Source organism: Carassius carassius, chromosome 42, assembly GCF_963082965.1.
Source record: "Carassius carassius chromosome 42, fCarCar2.1, whole genome shotgun sequence".
NCBI classification, from domain to species: domain Eukaryota; kingdom Metazoa; phylum Chordata; class Actinopteri; order Cypriniformes; family Cyprinidae; genus Carassius; species Carassius carassius.
Genome location: NC_081796.1, coordinates 2864653 through 2883767, shown reverse-complemented (window position 1 = coordinate 2883767; position 19115 = coordinate 2864653). Strand labels below are relative to the sequence as shown.

General features: G+C 40.1%; 1 protein-coding gene across 1 annotated transcript in view; it reads right to left on the bottom strand.

The window, feature by feature from the left end:
• Positions 1–19115, bottom strand: part of LOC132123820 (CUB and zona pellucida-like domain-containing protein 1) — a 52979-nt gene that overhangs the window by 27576 nt on the left and 6288 nt on the right. The window contains exons 2-13 of the mRNA XM_059534500.1: positions 18259–18452; positions 18012–18155; positions 16797–16935; positions 16438–16630; positions 16221–16362; positions 14828–14971; positions 14694–14749; positions 13646–13827; positions 13162–13562; positions 12604–12700; positions 12326–12515; positions 12133–12242 (exon numbers count right to left, since the gene is read on the bottom strand). Coding sequence (XP_059390483.1) covers positions 12133–12242; positions 12326–12515; positions 12604–12700; positions 13162–13562; positions 13646–13827; positions 14694–14749; positions 14828–14971; positions 16221–16362; positions 16438–16630; positions 16797–16935; positions 18012–18155; positions 18259–18452 — 1992 coding nt within the window. The remainder of the gene's footprint in view (positions 1–12132; positions 12243–12325; positions 12516–12603; positions 12701–13161; positions 13563–13645; positions 13828–14693; positions 14750–14827; positions 14972–16220; positions 16363–16437; positions 16631–16796; positions 16936–18011; positions 18156–18258; positions 18453–19115) is intronic.

The following is a 19115-nucleotide window of genomic DNA, read 5'->3' as shown; positions in this document are numbered from 1 at the left end:
TGTCAAAATGATGTATTTTGGAGCCTGAGTATGCGCTGTAGCGGTCATGAGGTGGAGCTGCGGTATCAAAGTCCCGCCCAAACTCACGCAGAACCAATCGCAAGCTCATAATCATGACATCACACCCTGTTTTTAGCCTATAGTATCAAATAACTAATTGAAAGCAAACTCATTCGAAAAAAAAATAACACTTGAACATATATCAGCATGCTAAGAACTTTGTAAACTGTCTTTAGAAAAAAAAAATGAAGTTTAATTTGATTGTATACAGGTGCTGGTCATATAATTAGAATATCATCAAAAAGTAGATTTATTTCACTAATTCCATTCAAAAGGTGAAACTTGTATATTATATTCATTCATTACACACAGACTGATATATTTCAAAAGTTTATTTATTTTCATTTTGATGATTATAACTGACAACTAAGGAAAATCCCAAATTCATTATCTCTGAAAATTTGAATATTACTTAAGACCAATACAAAGAAAGGAACATGAAAAGCATGAGCATGTACAGCACTCAATACTTAGTTGAGGCTCCTTTTGCCTGAATTACTACAGTAATGCGGCGTGGCATGGAGTCGATCAGTCTGTGACACTGCTCAGGTGTTATGAGAGCACAGGTTTCTCTGATAGTGGCCTTCAGCTCTGCTGCATTCTTGGGTCTGGTATATTTCATCTTCCTCTACATGATACCCCATAGATTTTCTATGGGGTTGAGGTCAGGCGAATTTGCTGGCCAACTAAGAACAGGAATACCATGGTCTTTAAACCAGGTACTGGTGTCACGGTTGGTAAACCGTGATCTCGGGGTGTTTACACTTTGTGGTGAATTCTGTGTGTTCCGCATTTGCACTGATTAGTTAGTAATTAACTCCGTTAATTGTATCAGCAACAGCTGCCACTCATTACTCATCCACCATATAATTGCTTGTCTCACGTCTTGTGTTTGTGAGATTGTTGTCTAATGTTCGATGTGGTTCCCCTGTTCGTTTGGCTCTCAGTGTTGTTTTGCGTTTGGATGTCTGTGTGATCCCTAGAACCTCATCCACTCTCCGCACGTTCACTCAGCCATGGACACTTACCTTCGGGCTCTGTTCACCGCAGTTCCTGTGCCACTCTCTCCTGCTGCCTACACGCCGACGTCATCCGGATTACTCACCTTCTCTCTGCCCTCAACTGGATTCCTCACCTTTTCACCATCACCACAGATTATCGTTGCCTCATCGTCCCTGTTTGTTTGTGTACTCAGATTCATATCATCTCATTAAACTTGTTAACTCGCATTTGCTTCCAGAATGTCCTTTCACCCACCGTCACATAACAATCTCACCACCATGGAAGCAGCGAGCACCAATACCCTCACCGACTTCATGCACCACAGTGTCAAGAGAATGGATCAGCAGCAGGAGAGCATCTCGAACACCGGACAAGCGCTGGTGGCACAGGTGTCCAAGCTCACCCAGAAGATCCATCCACTGCGCCCATCACACCGCCTGCGCCGTCCGTCACCCGGGAGATTCCCCAGGACCACTTCCGGCCAGAGCCGCGACTTCCGGCACCGGAGAACTATGCAGGTGAGCCAGCATTTTGTAGAACCTTTCTGTTTGATGCATTTCACCCTACAGCCCCGCTCTTTCGCTACTGAAGAGTCTAAAGTAGCGTTCACGCTCACACTATTATCTGGCAAGGCTGCCTTATGGGGGACGGCGGTGTGGGAGAATCAACACCCGTGTTGTGCCTCGTTCCACGCTCCAATCAGAAGAGATGAGGAGAGTCTTCGACCGGGCCACGACCGGCAGGGAGGCTGCCCATCGCCTCCCGGAACTCCGGCAAGGATCTTCTTCCGTCACCGACTACTCCATCAAGATCCGCACCCTGGCGGCCGCGTGCCAGTGGAACGAGGTGGCGCAGTGGGATAGATTCCTTCATGGGTTATCTGACCGTGTTCGGCAGGAGATCTACCTCCTCGAGCTGCCCCCTACTCTCAATGGATTAATTGAACTGGCATTGCGAGTTGACGCAAAGTTTAATCGCCTGGGCCGCCAAACCAGTCCTTCCAGATCTACCATCTCTCCTGTTAGGGGGCGCTTGAGTCGAGAGAACACGGTCGGTTCTGTCGACGATCACGAGCCCATGCAGGTGGGTAGAGCTTGGCTGTCCCGGAGGGAGAGGGAACAGCGGAGGTCCCAAGGACTGTGCTTGTACTGTGGAGGCTCGGCTCATAACACTTACTCATGCCCGGTAAAAGAGCCACCCCGATAGTAAATCTGAGGCTACTATCGGGTGGGATCTCTGCTGAGAAGTCCTCACCAACATCATCGACCCTCCTTCCGGTGAGACTGCGGTGGAGGAATCAACATCATGAGTGTCAAGCCCTTCTGGACTCCGGAGCCAAAGGTAATTTCATTGATTCCTCACTTGCACATCACCTGAACATTCCTGTCCTTCCTGTGTCTCTCCCCCTCCATGTCACCGCACTCAACGGCCAGGAACTGCCTCACGTCACGCACCATACAGAACCCAACACACTGATCACTTCTGGAAACCATCAAGAAACCATATCCTTTTTTCTCATGGACACCCCTGTTGCTCCCATTGTTTTAGGTCACCCCTGGTTGTCCAAACATAATCCACGAGTGGAATGGGGTTCTAACACTGTCACATTGTGGAGTGAAAGTTGTCATGAGTCTTGTCTGGTTTCTGCTTGTCCTGTTGTTCCTGTTTCTGTCTTTCAAAAGGAGACCATGGTTTTGCCCGTTGAGTATCTGGACCTGAAGGAAGTGTTCAGTAAGTCCCGTGCTGCTTCTCTTCCTCCGCATTATCCCTACGACTGTGCCATAGACTTAGTGTCAGGTAAGTCTCCGCCTAAGGGCAAGTTATACTCTCTTTCTATTCCTGAGAGGGAGGCCATGGAGAAATATATTTCTGATTCCTTAGCCTCTGGGTTCATCCGTCCTACCTCTTCTCCAGCGGGGACGGGGTTCTTTTTTGTGGGTAAGAAGGATGGTTCGCTGCGACCTTGTATTGATTACCGAGAGTTGAACAACATTACTATTAAGAATACTTATCCTTTACCACTCATGTCTTCAGCTTTCGAGAGGTTGCAGGGAGCATCTATATTCACAAAATTGGATTTACGTAATGCTTATCATTTGGTCCGCATCAGGAAGGGGGATGAATGGAAAACCGCCTTTAACTCCCCTAGAGGGCACTTTGAGTACTTGGTGATGCCGTTCAGGCTTTCCAACTCGCCCGTGGTTTTCCAAGCACTCGTGAATGACGTGTTGAGAGATATGGTAGATCAGTTTATATATGTCTACCTGGATGACATACTGATTTTTTCTTCATCTCTCCAGGAACACGTTCAACACGTCAGACGAGTGCTCCAGAGGTTACTAGAGAATGGGCTTTTTGTCAAGGCGGAGAAGTGCGTATTCCATGCACAGTCTGTTTCCTTCTTATGGTATATAGTTTCGTCCGAGGGAATACGTATGGACCCTGACAAAGTTAAGGCTGTGATAGATTGGCAATCTCCAGACTCCCGTAAGGCCCTACAGCGGTTTCTGGGGTTCGCCAATTTCTATGGACGTTTCATTTGTAATTTCAGCCAACTAGCCTCACCTCTGACAGCCTTGACCTCCCCCAGTACTCCGTTTAGGAAGTCGGACGCAGCTGGGGCTGCGTTCACTAACCTCAAGAACCGCTTCGTTTCGGCTCCCATCTTTGTGGCCCCTGATCCCACACGGCAGTTCCTGGTGGAGGTCGACGCGTCAGAGGTGGGGGTAGGAGCAGTGTTGTCCCAACGTGCTGCTTCTGACGATAAGGTACACCCTTGTGCGTTTTTTTCACATCGATTATCTCCTGCCGAACGTAATTGTGACATTGGCAATAGAGAGTTGTTGGCGGTCAAATTAGTGTTAGAGGAGTGGTGCCACTGGTTGGAGGGTTCAGGGGTTCCCTTTATTGTTTGGACCGATCACAAGAATTTAGAATACATCAGAACTGCCAAAAGACTCAATTCCAGGCAGGCTCGGTGGGCACTTTTTTTCGGTCGTTTTGAATTTACCCTATTGTACCACCCGGGTTCCAAAAACATCAAACCCGATTCTTTGTCACGTCTTTTTGATCGTGCTCGTATGGGAGGTCGAGTCGAAGGTCAAGACGGCCTTAGAAGGGGTAACGCCTCCGTCCGGTTGCCCACCGAACCGTTTATTTGTGCCGGAGGAGTTAAGGTCCGAAGTTGTCCAGTGGGGTCATTGTTCTAACGTGGCTTGTCACCCAGGGATAAGTAGAACTAATGGGTTGGTTAGACAACGATTCTGGTGTTCACGTATGGCTCGTGATGTCCTCGATTTTGTTTTGGCTTGCTCAGTTTGTGCCAGTGGTAAGTCATCTAACCGACCTGATGGGCTTCTTCAACCGCTGTCTGTCCCTTCGAGACCCTGGTCCCATATCGCTCTAGATTTTGTTACCGCCCCCCTTCCTCTAATGGCATGACGGTCGTTTTGACCGTAGTGGACCGGTTCTCGAAGGCGGCACATTTCATTCCCTTGCCCAAATTACCGACAGCGAGGATTAGGAGAATTAGGAGACAGTGGTCACTGTTTTAGATCACGTCTTTCGGCTTCATGGCCTCCCAGTAGACGTGGTTTCGGACAGGGGATCTCAGTTTATATCTAAATTTTGGAAAGAGTTTTGCAAATTGTTAGGGGCGTCAATTACTTTGTCGTCGGGTTATCACCTCCAAAGCAACGGACAATCTGAGCGAGCCAACCAAGATTTAGAGAGGACGTTGCGATGTTTGGTCTCCAAAAAGTGTGGCTTTCTACCAGTAACATTCCTCTGCGATCCGTTTCTAATAAATTAGCTCCCAAATTTATCGGCCCGTTCACTATCACCAAAATCCTTAGTCCGGTGACAGTCCGCCTCAAACTACCTACTGCGTACAAGAGGATACACCCCGCCTTTCATGTGTCCAAAATTAAACCCGTGTTTTATGCACGTATTAATCCGCCTACTCCGGTTCCCCCGCCGCCACGTCTCGTAGATGGGGAACCGACATATTCGGTTAATCGTATTCTGGACTCGAGACGGAGGGGACGAGGATTCCAGTATTTGGTGGACTGGGAAGGTTACGGTCTGGAGGAGAGGAGTTGGGTACCTGCTAGGGACATATTGGATCACTCCCTTATTGATGACTACAATCAGCAGGCAGGCCCTTCTGGGAACTCCAGGAGGAGTTCTTAGAGGGGGGGGGGTACTGTCACAGTTGGTAAACCGTGATGTCGTGGTGTTTACACTTTGTGATGAATTCTGTGTTTTCCGCATCTGCACTGATTAGTTGTGGGCGTCTCCATTAATTGTATCAGCAACAGTTGCCACTCATTACTCATCCATTATATAATGGCTTGTCTCACGTCTTGTGTTTGTGAGATCGTTGTCTAATGTTCGATGTGGTTCCCCTGCTCGTTTTGCTCTCAGTGTTGTTTTGCGTTTGGAGGTCTGTGTTTTCCCTAGAACCTCATCCACTCTCCGCACGTTCACTCAGCCACGGACACTTACCTTCGGCTCTGTTCACCGCAGTTCCTGTGCCACTCTCTCCTGCTGCCTACACGCCGACGTCATCCGGATTACTCACCTTCTCTCCGCTCTCAACTGGATTCCTCACCTCTTCACCATCACCACGGATTATCGTTGTCTCATCGTCCCTGTTTGTTTGAGTGCTCAGATTCATATCATCTCATTAAACTTGTTAACTCGCATTTGCTTCCAGACTGTCCTTTCACCCACCGTCACAACTGGTAGCTTTGGCACTGTCTGCAGGTGCCAAGTCCTGTTGGAAAATGAAACCTGCATCTCCATAAAGTTGGTCAGTAGCAGGAAGCTCTAAAACTTCCTGGCATACGGCTACGTTGACCTTGGACCTCAGAAAACACATTGGATCAACACCAGCAGATGACATGGCACCGCAAACAATCACTGACTGTGGAAACTTTACACTGGACCTCAAGCAATGTGGATTGTGTGCCTCTCCTCTATTCCTCCAGACTCTGGGACCCTGATTTCCAAAGGAAATGCAAAATTTACTTTCATCAGAGAACATAACTTTGGACCACTCAGCAGCAGTCCAGTCCTTTTTGTCTTTAGACGCTTCTGACGTGGTCTGTTGTTCAAGAGTGGCTTGACACAAGGAATGCGATAGCTGAAACCCATGTCTTGCATACGTCTGTGTGTAGTGGTTCTTGAAGCACTCCTTTACAGTGACCATTTGTGTCTTGCCTTCCTTGTGCAAGGTGTCAATGGTTGTCTTTTGGACAACTGTCGAGTCAGCAGTCTTCCCCATGATTGTGTAGCCTACAGAACTAGACTGAGAGACCATTTAATGGCCTTTGAAGGTGTTTTGAGTTAATTACCTGATTAGAGTGTGGCACCAGGTGTCTTCAATTGAACCTTTTCACAATATTCTAATTTTCTGAGATACTGAATATGGGATTTTCCTTAAGCCGGGCATACACGGTGCGATTTCTGTGTGAATTCGGCAAAGTACCATCGTCGAGTTGCGATTTGACTGCTCACACTATACATGGGGAATCAACATGTAGGATCCCTCAGAACCCGAATGTTTGTGGCTGTTTCAGAATAAACATGCTTTCCCGGGAAAAACGCACTGCTTTGGTGACATGCGCAATTCTGTGTGCTGAAACGTCCAAAAAAAAAAAAAAAAGGGCCTCGGCATCTCTGGGAGCGCAGGTGGCTCGGAAACGTGGCCAATATGGTTTATCCCTTTTGCAACACGAACTGGAGGTAAGCAGACGTTTTCGTCCCTCTTTTATTTTTTATTTTTCTTTGCCATAACACCACAAGTTTTCCCTCCATCACTTCAGTCCACACTACACGCCGTGTCACCATGGTTTCATTTATGGTTTCGCGCATGCACAGTGAGGGAAACGCGGAAAATCAGTTCGTAGCCCTGCTTCAAAAGTGCGATACCTCACGAGAGGCTGACAGGTCAGAAATCCATCTGACCAACCAAATGCCGGTCGGGAGAGGTTAATCGCCTCTAGTTTCCCCTTGTACACTGCACAATCACTGCACGACAAATGTCGCACGAAAATGCTGAAAATCAGCCGACCCGAAAAAGAGTCGCACGAGTCAGAATTTGGCTCAAAATCAGATGAAATTCGCACAGTGTATGCCCGGTCTTAGTTGTCAGTTATAATCATCAAAATTAAAAGAAATAAATATTTGAAATATATCAGTCTCTGTGTAATGAATGAATATAATATACAAGTTTCACTTTTTGAATGGAATTAGTGAAATAAATAAACTTTTTGATGATGTTCTAAGTATATGACGAGCACCTGTAGTTTGTCTCATGTCTTTGTACAAACTTTTTAAACATCATTGAGAAATGCTATGTGTGATGTGGAGGAACCAAGGTATATTAAAAACTGACCAAACTCATCAAACAGTAAATTACACAAACAAATCTAGACTAAAGACAAAGGATACACGAGGAAATTATAGAAAGGATAACAAGGCTAACATGGAGGGAGAAGTAAAGGAATCACTATGACAACTAACAAGGGTAACCATGGGAACTAACAAGCCAGGCAAAGCAACAATACTTAACACAAGAAGTGAACAACAAAAGGAACAGAAAATACACTTCAACATAAAGTCCATGACACAAAACAAGGTAGCACAAGACATGAAGACATGATCATAAACCAAAACCATGTGTCACTTACGTTATTACCCATGTATGTAAACTAGGACAATATATTAATATAACATAATATCTTGAGTGAAGATGATTTAAAACAATATTGTATTAAATCAAGCAAATTCACAGGAATATTGCCATATATGAACAAAGAGAGCCAAGAGCACCAAGAGCCCGCTGTCATGACAGCAAAACTAGCAAACAAAGTGCGAGGAAAACAAACAATAACAATTAAACAGTAAAATATTGTTTTTTTTTTAATAATGAAACTGCAATAAACTATTTCAAACAATGTGATAGAAAAAGTGAACAAAATCAAAGAAACATAATCCCAACTAACTAATCCCACATTTACTCTTAAATTTTCAAGTGTTTAATGATTACGGGCACAAGGCTACCTGCCACTATCATAATCATTTACCATGCTATATGTGACTGGATGAACAGTAATTTTCTGCTGTTAAATTCAGAGATTGGGGTTTTACTTAATGGACCAAAAACATGAACAGAATCTTTTAGAATACAATTTGCAACTAGAAGGATGTACTGTTCAAATCCTTTTTAATAAAATATTTGTTTTATTTTAAAAATAAAATATTGTATTTAATATGTTACAAAAACACCCTCAGAAACATTGCTAAGATACAGAATATGTTATCTGTTTCTGAAGCAGAAAAAATAGTTAATCCTAGAATTGGATTACTGTAATGCACTACTTGCTGGTTGTCCTGTATCTTCAGTAAACAATCTAAAGTTAGTGAAAAATGCAGCTGCTAGAGTCCTTACTGGGTCAAAAAAATATAATTATTTTACCACAATTTTATCGTCTCTACACTGGTTACCTATTAAGCTCCAACTTTATTCTAAAATATTGCTGCTGACCTGTAAGGCACTAAATGGTTTAGCTCCTGTATATTTAACTGATCTTCTTATGCCCTATAATCGATAACGCTCTTTAAGGTCACAAAACTTTTTGTAGTTCCTAGGATATCTAAGTCCACTAAAGAAGGGAGAGCATTTTCTTATCTGGTTCTTAAACTCTGGAACAGTCTTCCTGATAATGTCCGGGTCTCAAACACATTCTCTCTGATTAAATATAGGTTAAAGACACATCTATTCAGCCAAGCATTCATATTATGAATCTCATACCCTTGTTCTCAGTTAGATTCGATAAAAGTCACAAATATGTTTTTTGCCTGAAACATTGCATGAAAAGCAGCTACACTAATTCTTGTCCATTTGTCTTTCTGTTCCTGCACTGGGATGCCCATATTGAGGTATCTAGAGATTACATCAGCTCAAGCGTGGATCCAGGCTCATAGAAAGATCTCAGATGACCAGTGTTGGGGAGTAAATAGTTACATGTAACAGCGTTACGTAATTTAATTACAAAATTATTGTAACTGTAATTAGTTACAGTTACTAAGAAAAAATGAGTAATTAAATTACAGTTACTTATGAAATTTTTTACGATTACAAAGGGGATTACATTTGAATATTTACACACATCCACATACAGATTTAACTGATTTCTTTCCCAAATTGCACTGACTATTCTGAGAAATACCGCCCTAATAATTTCCGGGATGCGGAAATACAGTCTGGTTCGTAGAATCCAGTCATAAAAACTCGGACGGAATATGCCACATTTTGGATGACTAAATCAAAAGTAGGTCAGTACACTTGAATGAAAACATGACATCGACTAGTGTCTGTGAATATAAAGCCCCAAAAATGCAATATATGACTTGCACATTCTGCATGTCTGTGGAAATCAGGTGCGGACTGGACACTGGGAGAACCGGGACAATTCCTGGTGGCCTGGCAGCCGATTTTGCCCCACCATTTAATATCATTATTGTATAATTGTCTGCCGCATGTACTAAAGCGATCATTTGCGAATCCGCCATTTGATAATTAAATCTCTAATAAGGGTGTACTCACACTAGCCAGTTTGAACCGTGCCCGAGTGCGTTTGACCACCAAAGCGCGGTTCGTTTGACTAGTGTGAGTGCTCCGAACTGTGCCCGGGCGCGGCTCGATTAGCCGGCCCTGGCCCGCTTGGAAGAGGTGGGCCAGAGCACGGTTCAGTTGGACTCGGGCGCGGTTCGCATGCAGTCTGAGCGCTAACCGTGCTGGAGCACGGAACAGGACGCGTGGCGTCACGGTTTTGCAACGCTCCAAAACTGCAGCTGCAAAGTCCTTGCTGCACTTCAGCTGGTACCTTGCAAACCTCCTCATACGAGCAGCACGATTACGTAAAAATTTCCGCGCCACTAAGGCGACACATCTGTTTAACAACAGGCTGTGAGAGGGCTGTGGACCAAACGACACAAAATTATCCAAAAAGAAAACAGAGCGATTGACTCCATTGTGTTCAGAGAGCGCCGCTCTTCCTGTTTATCCCGAAACCGTTGCGCACCATAATGACGTAAGCATGCTCCGGCACGAATACTGAAACCCTATGTGAGTGCAGACCAGAGGGGGAGTGGGGAGGAGGGACAATCGTACTCGGGCCCGGTTCATGGCAACCGTGCCTAGTGTGAGTACACCCTAAGTCATGAAGTGTTAGTCATGACTCGCGCGCTCTCCGCGCCTCCGCCAAACGGTTTGGATCAGACTCAGAGTAATCAATGCGAGAGAGAGAGAGAGAGAGAGAGAGAGAGAGAGAGAGAGAGAGAGAGAATAGAGTGGACTGCTGGAGCAGAGAAGCAGAACTACTGTTCAGGGTTTCAGGTCAGTTTCATCTGTAAAGATGCTTTTTTGTCTTTGTTTTTTATTTATTTAATCAAGCAGCAGCACGTTGCTCATCAGTTATCACTCAAAATACTATATAAAGGACATCATTATTATCTGTAGTAATGTTACAGTAGGAATTTAGCTGAAAAAAAAAATCCGATTTATTTTATAGGTTTAGGGGGAGCTACAACAGACAACAACACAACCCTTACGAAAATTAACATTTTAATATTTAACTATAAATCCAGAGAAAATGGTTACTATCGTTTAACTGTGATAATCAAAAATGTAAAATTATTTTACAAATGTATTTATTTAAAAATAAATACAAATCCATTTGCAAAAAAAAAAAAAAAACAAGGTTATTTTACTTTTATATAGGCTAATAAAAGCATGGTAATTTTTTGTAAGGGAAAAACATAACTCGTGTACAGTATTAGGATTTTTCTATAAAGATATTGTAGTATTGTAGAGTATTGTAAAGTATAGTTTTGTTCAATCTTGAGTTTAAAGTCATGAGAGAGATGGATAACAGGGCAAAATAAAGAGACTGAAGAGAAAAATGGAAGTGAAGGTGCAGTTCAGGAGATAACCTTTAGTTATTTTGCATGTCCCCAAATTAAAGATTTAAACCTTTTTTTATGTCACGTCCAAACAAAAAATAGTTTTGTCCATAAATTTGTTTGTATGAGTTTGAATTTTCCAGTTTGAATTTTTTTCCCAGTCCGCCCCTCCTGTAAATTAATGGCAAAGACATGGTTTCATTTACTACACATAGGCCTACTGAAGCTCGCAGTGTTTTCAACCTCTGCCATCTCAATATAGGAGTACACGAGCACATAAACAATTTCTAGAACTGCTCTGTGTCACTTCATGTGCATTTTACTTATTTTGAGAAAACCATCATCATATACAGAGACAGCAGTTTAAAAAAACACCAATGTTTCAGGAGTTTATTACACAGAATATTATACATGCTTATTAGATAACTGTATTTAAGTTGATGTATATGCTTTTATTTATTATTCTTTAATTTTTACACATTTAGAAAAGTAATCAAAAAGTACTCAAAAGTAATTAGTTACATTACTTTAATAAAGTAATTGAAAAAGTTACACTACTATTACATTTTAAACAGGGTAACTTGTAATCAGTAACCTATTACATTTCCAAAGTAACCTTCCCAACACTGCAGATGACCCAACACCTGTGAAGAGATGATGCTGACCCCCTGAGTGGGCCCCAGATGACGCCAACTTGAATCAACACGCACTGGGATTTTTCACTGCCAAAATATATCTATAATGTAATTATTATGATCACACTAGTAATGATTGCTTTTGAAATTGAATTAATAGCATATATTTCTCTCTTTTTATTCAGTACATTTAATATATTTCAATTTTCCATATATATTGGAATTCATGTAAACAACACCACAAGCAGTTCACAAAGAGACAATTAATAATACAGACAAGAAATAATTTTTGTTTGTTTGTTTGTTTTTGTTACAATATTACCAAACCAAAAATTATATTTTTTTGCAGAAACTGTAGAAATACATGCCACCAAAATATGTTAACTAGCTGTTTGCCATTATTTCATTGTAGTCTGAACCAATCTGATTAAATCTCATCTGATTTCAGAAGTTGGTAGTTGACCTTTGAACCCCTGGATTTGTAGACCATCATTCCACACACCATGGCAACTACTGATACAACACATCCGGCCACAAAAACAAGGTTCAGGTTCAAGGTTTGGCTGATGGCATCTTTAAAGGAATAAAGGATATTACCTGTTAAAACATTATCTTTTGATAAAACAATCCACATAAATGACCAAGTTAGGATGTACCAGTAAATGATGCACTCCTCTTCAGCCGCAGTGGTCCCTGGGAGATGAAGTGGCTTTCAGTCTGGATGGCTGCTTCTCTTTTGTGAACATGTGAGGGTGGTGCAACCTGTGTCCCATTGGTGCATCCCTTAGCGCAACGCGTGTTGGGATTGTTAGCTTCACATATAATAATGAAGCAGCTGATAAACACCTAGAGGGACAATTCAAAAAACACATTCACTATTCCAGTAAAATAAGGTATGTACATCCTACTTTTGTATGTTTTTTTCCAACCTTACCTGGTCATATTGTCCAATAAACTTGAAAGCCTCCAAACTGAACTGTACATTGGGCTGGTGACTTGTGTGGATGTTAACAGTTTCATCAACCCCACATCTGACATACAGTGAAAAATTGGATTCAATTAATTTGTTGGAAAATGACGTGTGTGTGTGTGTACAATTGTTAACTAAAAAATATATTTTTAAAAATAACATTTTACTTCAGCCTACATTCTTTTTTCATTTACATAAAATAACTAACAATAAAACTTAAACAGAAATCAATAAAAACCACACACACACAAACACACGTATATACATATATTATATATATATATATATATATATATATATATATATATATAACATATATCCGAGATTAATCCGATTTTACACAACACTTGTCTAAAATGTCTGTTGTTTAATTGCAACCTGGCAAGAAGATATACTGATTTAGTCTGGAATATGACAATCAAACTGTGTTTCTGTGCCACACATAAACCTGACATATTTTAATTGAAATGCCATTGTGTAAAACATATGGGTTTATAGATTTTAGTGATTTTGTATTCTTACCCATTTGTGATGATGGGATAAGAGATGGGATAATTGGGATTATCATAGGGTGTAGCTACACAGGACTCAAGGAAGACCTCAGTGTTTTGTATGACATTGACAGGGGCGATCTCCATGTAGATCCTATCTCCAACGTTGTAATCCAGTGGGTAGCTGCTGGGATTTCTTGTGTTTATGAAGGAACCAGACTGATAAAACTCAAACTTATAGCTGAATGAGCCGAATCCTCTCTCTGTGAAGTTGACGGCTGGCCTGTGAGCATCAAACCTCGTGGTGATGCTGCTCTTTTTCTGGTATTTACACATAACTTCAATTTCAAATATATTTTTCCTGGTTATGATGTGGTTTGGATTATCATAGGTAACAATTGTGTTCTTGAAAGAAATATGTTCATCAGTCTCCTACAAAAAAAACAAATATTAGTTTAGATGCAGTGAAAGTTTTTATTTATACAGTATTTATTAAAACTTATTGCACTTCTTACTTCAATCTGAGTACCGCATCCGCTTAGAGAGAAAGTTGTAAACACATGCGTGTTGTTGGAAGAAACTGCACAGGAAGCATTGTTGTTCAGCCGCAAGTGATCTCCATGAATACCCGAAATAGTGGCTCTTTCTATTGACACTGACATTCTGTCCTTAGTGCAGATCACTTGTGCTCTTGGACCTTGAACAAATACAGAATGATTATAAGAATGCAGATATATAAACATCCATTTGCTTCAAGAGCATAGTATTATTCAAATATACAGGAATTTAAAAAACTTAAACAATCCATGCTCATTGGAAAAACCTTACACTGCTGAATTTTGCAGACCTCTACCTGTATATATACAAGTGGCAGTAAAATATAAAACTATAACTTTTGTCACCATTCACACAAATAATGATTTCTGGGCAGATTATTGATGAATAAAGGCTTAACTGTGTGGTTTCGTTGCACAATTTTAATAATAAGCACATGATTTGTAAACTAATTCAGTTTGATGTTTGTATCACCAGTTCCATATGTGTTCCTGTGGCTCAAGCGGTAGAGCATTGCGTTAGCAGAACAAGGTTGTAGGTTCAATTCCCAGGGAACATATGTTAGGTAAAAACTGTGAACCTGGATGCACTGTAGGTCGCTTTGGATACAAGCGTCTGCTAAATGCATAAATTCCATATGTATGGCTTTTCTGATATTGCAAACATGCTAGGTAGCCCACCGGGTATAATGTTGCATTTATGTTGCAATGTCTGTTATAAGTCCAGTGAAACATGAGTCACAACACTCCAAAAAAGAGCCAAAAGGCTTGTAGACACAATCTCAAATGGCATGGTGGCTTTAACAAATGTGTTTTAATCTCATATTTGCTAACACTATCGATTAGATTTATGGTCAGGAATGTTTTGTTCATGGCTGCGTGCTATTTAATAATCCCACATCTACAATGAAAAAGGTTTTGCAGAAATGTAGGCACAGTCACATATTCCGGGTTGGAAGTAAAACAAAAACTAATATTAAGATGCATTTTAATGAACACTGTAAATTACCTGCAGCCTCCACCACAACAATTACACACCTCATCTCAGATTGATAATTCCTAGACCTAAAATATTAAGAAGATTGATCAGCTTTATTTGATATGGCACGTTTTTATTGAATTAATCTCACTGTGTAATCATACCCATTTTGCCCCTCTGCAATGAAGCAAATTGGAAAATGTTGGTCATAATTCTCTGACGTTGGTGTCCAGTTGATGACATACTCCCCAGTAGTGGTCGTCTCCTTCGTGCTGTTCAGAGGTCCACTAAAAACCACATCACTGATCCTGAAAAATAGGATGCACATATATTTGATTAGAAACTGAAATAAAATTAACCCTTTATAGTAAAGATCTAGATTAGCGATTTTCAACGTTTTTGACTCCAAGGCCTTCCACTGCCCACAGTAAAAATGGTCTTTATCAACCTTGGTTAACATGACAATATAATTATAATACATTCTTTTGGAAGTGAATGTTTTTGATGGATAGCTTTTGGGCTGGAAATTGTTAAGCCAATCTTTGTTGTACAATTGTACGAACCTGTCTCAAGAGGGCTACTCCCTGGCAGTGTTTACCTCCAGACTTAAACTTCTAGGCAAGTGTGTTGGAACTGATTAACCTCTTAGCCTGCACCCTGACGCTTGAGTCCTCAACTCCTCTCAGATCACACATGTCAATGTTTACGAATAGATTAAATGAAATGTGACAAATTGAACCTTGACAAACTATATATCATTATAAAGATCTAAGCCTCAAGCATCGATGACAGATCAGTGTTTTTGAATGGAAAGCTTATAAAGAATCTATTTGCTAGATTTGTATTTTGCTAAACTGGATCCAGAACACCTAAGAAGTGATGATGCAAACCCCTCAGAAGACCTCATATGATGCGAAAATGGAATCAACATACAGAACTAACAAATATTGCAACTTACTATGCAATCACATAATAATTGCTGTTAATAGTGTTCATCGTCTGGCTATTTCTTGTATTAATTTTTTTGAAAATTCCTGTCATATGCACATAAACTGACAGTCACCACTTATAAGCTACTACTAAATGTTGTAGAAACTTCATTTTCTGTAAAGTTGCTTTGCATTGATTTGTATCATAAATAGCGCTATACAAATAAACTTGAATTGAATATATTTGAATTAAACTCTGTAGGATGTTGACTCTCCAGGAGCAGGACTGAACATTCATGATCTATATTAATCCAGTTTATGCTCTGAGGAAAGTTATCTCAGAAGGAGTTGTGAACTGTTAAAGTTAAGGATGTAGGTTGAGCTCAGAAAGTAGTTTGAAAATCTAGTCTCACCTAGTCCAGGGGTGTCCAAACCTGTTCCTGGAGTATTTTGGCTCATAACTTAATTAAACACACCTGGAACTGCCAAATCATGGTCTACCTGTTACTAGTAATTTCCAGTGTGTTGGAGCTAAACTCTACAGGACGTTGGCCATCCAGGAGTAGGACTGGACACCCCTGGTCCAGAAAAAAAAATTATTTACTTTTATCGGACATTTCCATCATACCTTGAGAAGGTTGCAGTAGCCTTTACTCTGATCTCTAGCTCCTGATTGACACGAGCCTGTAGATGTTCTCCCTGATTAGGTGTTGGGTGGATGAACCGAGGTAGATATTCACCCTCGATGCAAGATGGTGCAGGAGCTTCCACTAAAACCAAACGATAATATAAAGACTGTGGCAGAACAACACAATTAAAAAACTGATTTCAGCAGCGAACGGTACCTTCTACTGCAAACTGGAGAGGTATTTTGCTCAATGGTGGATTGGAAGATGAATTAATGAAGGGAGACCTGACCACCGCGGTCATGGCGGTGTAGTTTAGAGTTATGTTCTGGGTGGGATAGTCTTCCATGACCAGCTCGAATGCATAAATACCACGTGAAGCATTAACAAAGTTTGAGAGAGTACAGGTGCTCTGGAAAGAAGAAAGAAATTAACTAAATAAACTCATTATTAGCAACCAAGTCAGCTAAGAACATGATGAATGAAAGGAAACACTTCTCTTTTTTGTGTAATGGCCAGTTAACTGTATATTTCATTGCTGTCCATGGCAATATACATGGTTATATATTATTCCTCACCTGGTCCAAATTGAATCCTGCAGGTTGGTGGCACATGCCACACTCATTTGCAGATCTAATTCCATATCTACACCTGACCTTGTCTTTATCTGAATCACAGGACAAAAGATTGTAGTTCCTGGCGCAGTTCTGAGGAACTCTAGAAACAATCCAAAAACAGTCATCTTGAAATGTGTATAGGCAAATAGGCTCCAAGAAGTACTTATTAGACTGCAAGCTGCAGCCATCTAGACCACAAAGCCTTTTGACATAATGAAATAAATAAATGCCAAACATTATTTTCTAATAAAGTAAAATTGATATCAAGCAATACAAGGTCAGCTCAGTAGAGCCATTTGGGTACTACAGCACCACAGGTTGCTACTACAGTTAACCTTTGCTACAGTCAGACGTGTGCTGAAGAGAGCAGAGAATGGTGCGCAGACAGATTACATTTTCAGTGAGTGAAAAACAATGGCATTCTCAAAAATTAGGAAAGCTGACAAAGTCCTTAAAAAGTCTGAAATTTAACTGCATCAAATTTAAGTCCATACAAAGTCTTAAATGGTATAAGAAAGTCAAAATTATGGTTTCAGGAGGTCTTAAATGTGGGGACGGAAAGACAAGAGTAGTGATGATGATTTTATTGAATAAACATGAGCACTGCACATTTTAAAGTTAGTTGCTGTTTTGTGTACAGGGAAACCTTTATATTTCTGCCAATAGCGCCACCTACTGGCAGATAATGAATTCACTTTTCAATAAGTCTGTTTGTTGTTTTTGTTCAGACCACTGTGAAAATCAGCCCATGTTTTTAAGCAACAAAACTCACAGATATGTAAATGGAAGGAAGGAAAGAAAGAAAGCAAGAAAGAAAGAAAGATTTTTGCTATACTACTACTACTAATAATAATAATAATTATTATTATTATTATTATAATTATAATAATGGAAACAAATTATAAATTATGAAAATATATAAAATGTGTAAAATACCAAAAAAAAGTATAGTATTACACTAAGATCATTGTATGTTTGTTACATTATGAATGCTGAGCATTCTAACAGTGTGGATTAATGGGAGATCAGAATTTTGGATGTACATTTTCTTTCTAAATTTGAGTTCAATCCTAAGTATAAATCGGACATGAAATAGATTTTTAGGTTTAGCTTTAAAAAAAAAAAAAAAAAAATCCAATGAATTGAGAAATCTTTTGATGAATTTGATGATTTTACCTTACAATGGGAAGTGTGGTAGCAACTGGAGATGTGTTGGGTTTAGAGGTGTCAGATCTCTCTCCGAGGTCAATATGTGTGAGAAGTCCCCAGTTTCCACCATATATGTCATACATGGTATAGATCCAGCAGCAACTACTTTGTCTGTTGACACATGCATTTCATTTATAATAAACTAATGTTATATTCTACAGTACTTTTATATTATGGTGAATTGAATTAGTCGAATTCCTCTAATTGTGCTTACTGCAGCTGAAATGGGCTATTGTTGGGGACGGTTCTTTTCACCACTGCCTCAGTCTGGCACCAGCTACCACCATTGGGACTGGTGTCCACTTGACCCCCCACAAAAGAGGTTTTATTGCCACAATTTCCAGACCTGCACGTCCAGGAGTCACTTGCATAACAGCTATGATAGGCCTCCTTGAAGCGGATATCCACCTTCCAAAATACAGATTTAAGTAATTTAACAAACTAAAACTGGCATAGCTGCTGTCTGATAAGTTTACAACACCCCTAACATCCTTTCTTGCATAAAATGGCAGATTCCTTTGTCTTTACTAAGGTTAATTTTATAATTACTTATGTCTTATGTATCATAAATATTAGTTATGTTATTATGATCATGTGATACTGTTTTAAACTTGAATTTTCATAATTTAAGATCTTACGTCTGGGTGTAGGACAAGAATAATTTATCCTTGTCCTACACTCAGACGTTAGATCTTTATCCTTGTCCTAAACCCAGACGTCAGATCTTAAATTATGATAAACTACATTTTCTATACATAAAATTATTTTTAAAAGTAGCAAAAAGAAATTCTGAAAGCATGTTAAAAAAAATTGAATGTGACATTTATCTAAAATTCATGAATCAAATATGTACAGTATACACACAAAACAATATACGCTCACACATAAAGCAAAAAAAAAAAAAAAATTATAATTATGATTTTACCAAGGCTAGATATATTTGATCAAAAATACATTAAAAGAGTAATATTGTAATTATATATATATATATATATATATATATATATATATATATTAGGGCTGGGAATCGATTAAAAAAAATTAACTAATTAATTGCACAATTTCTGTAAT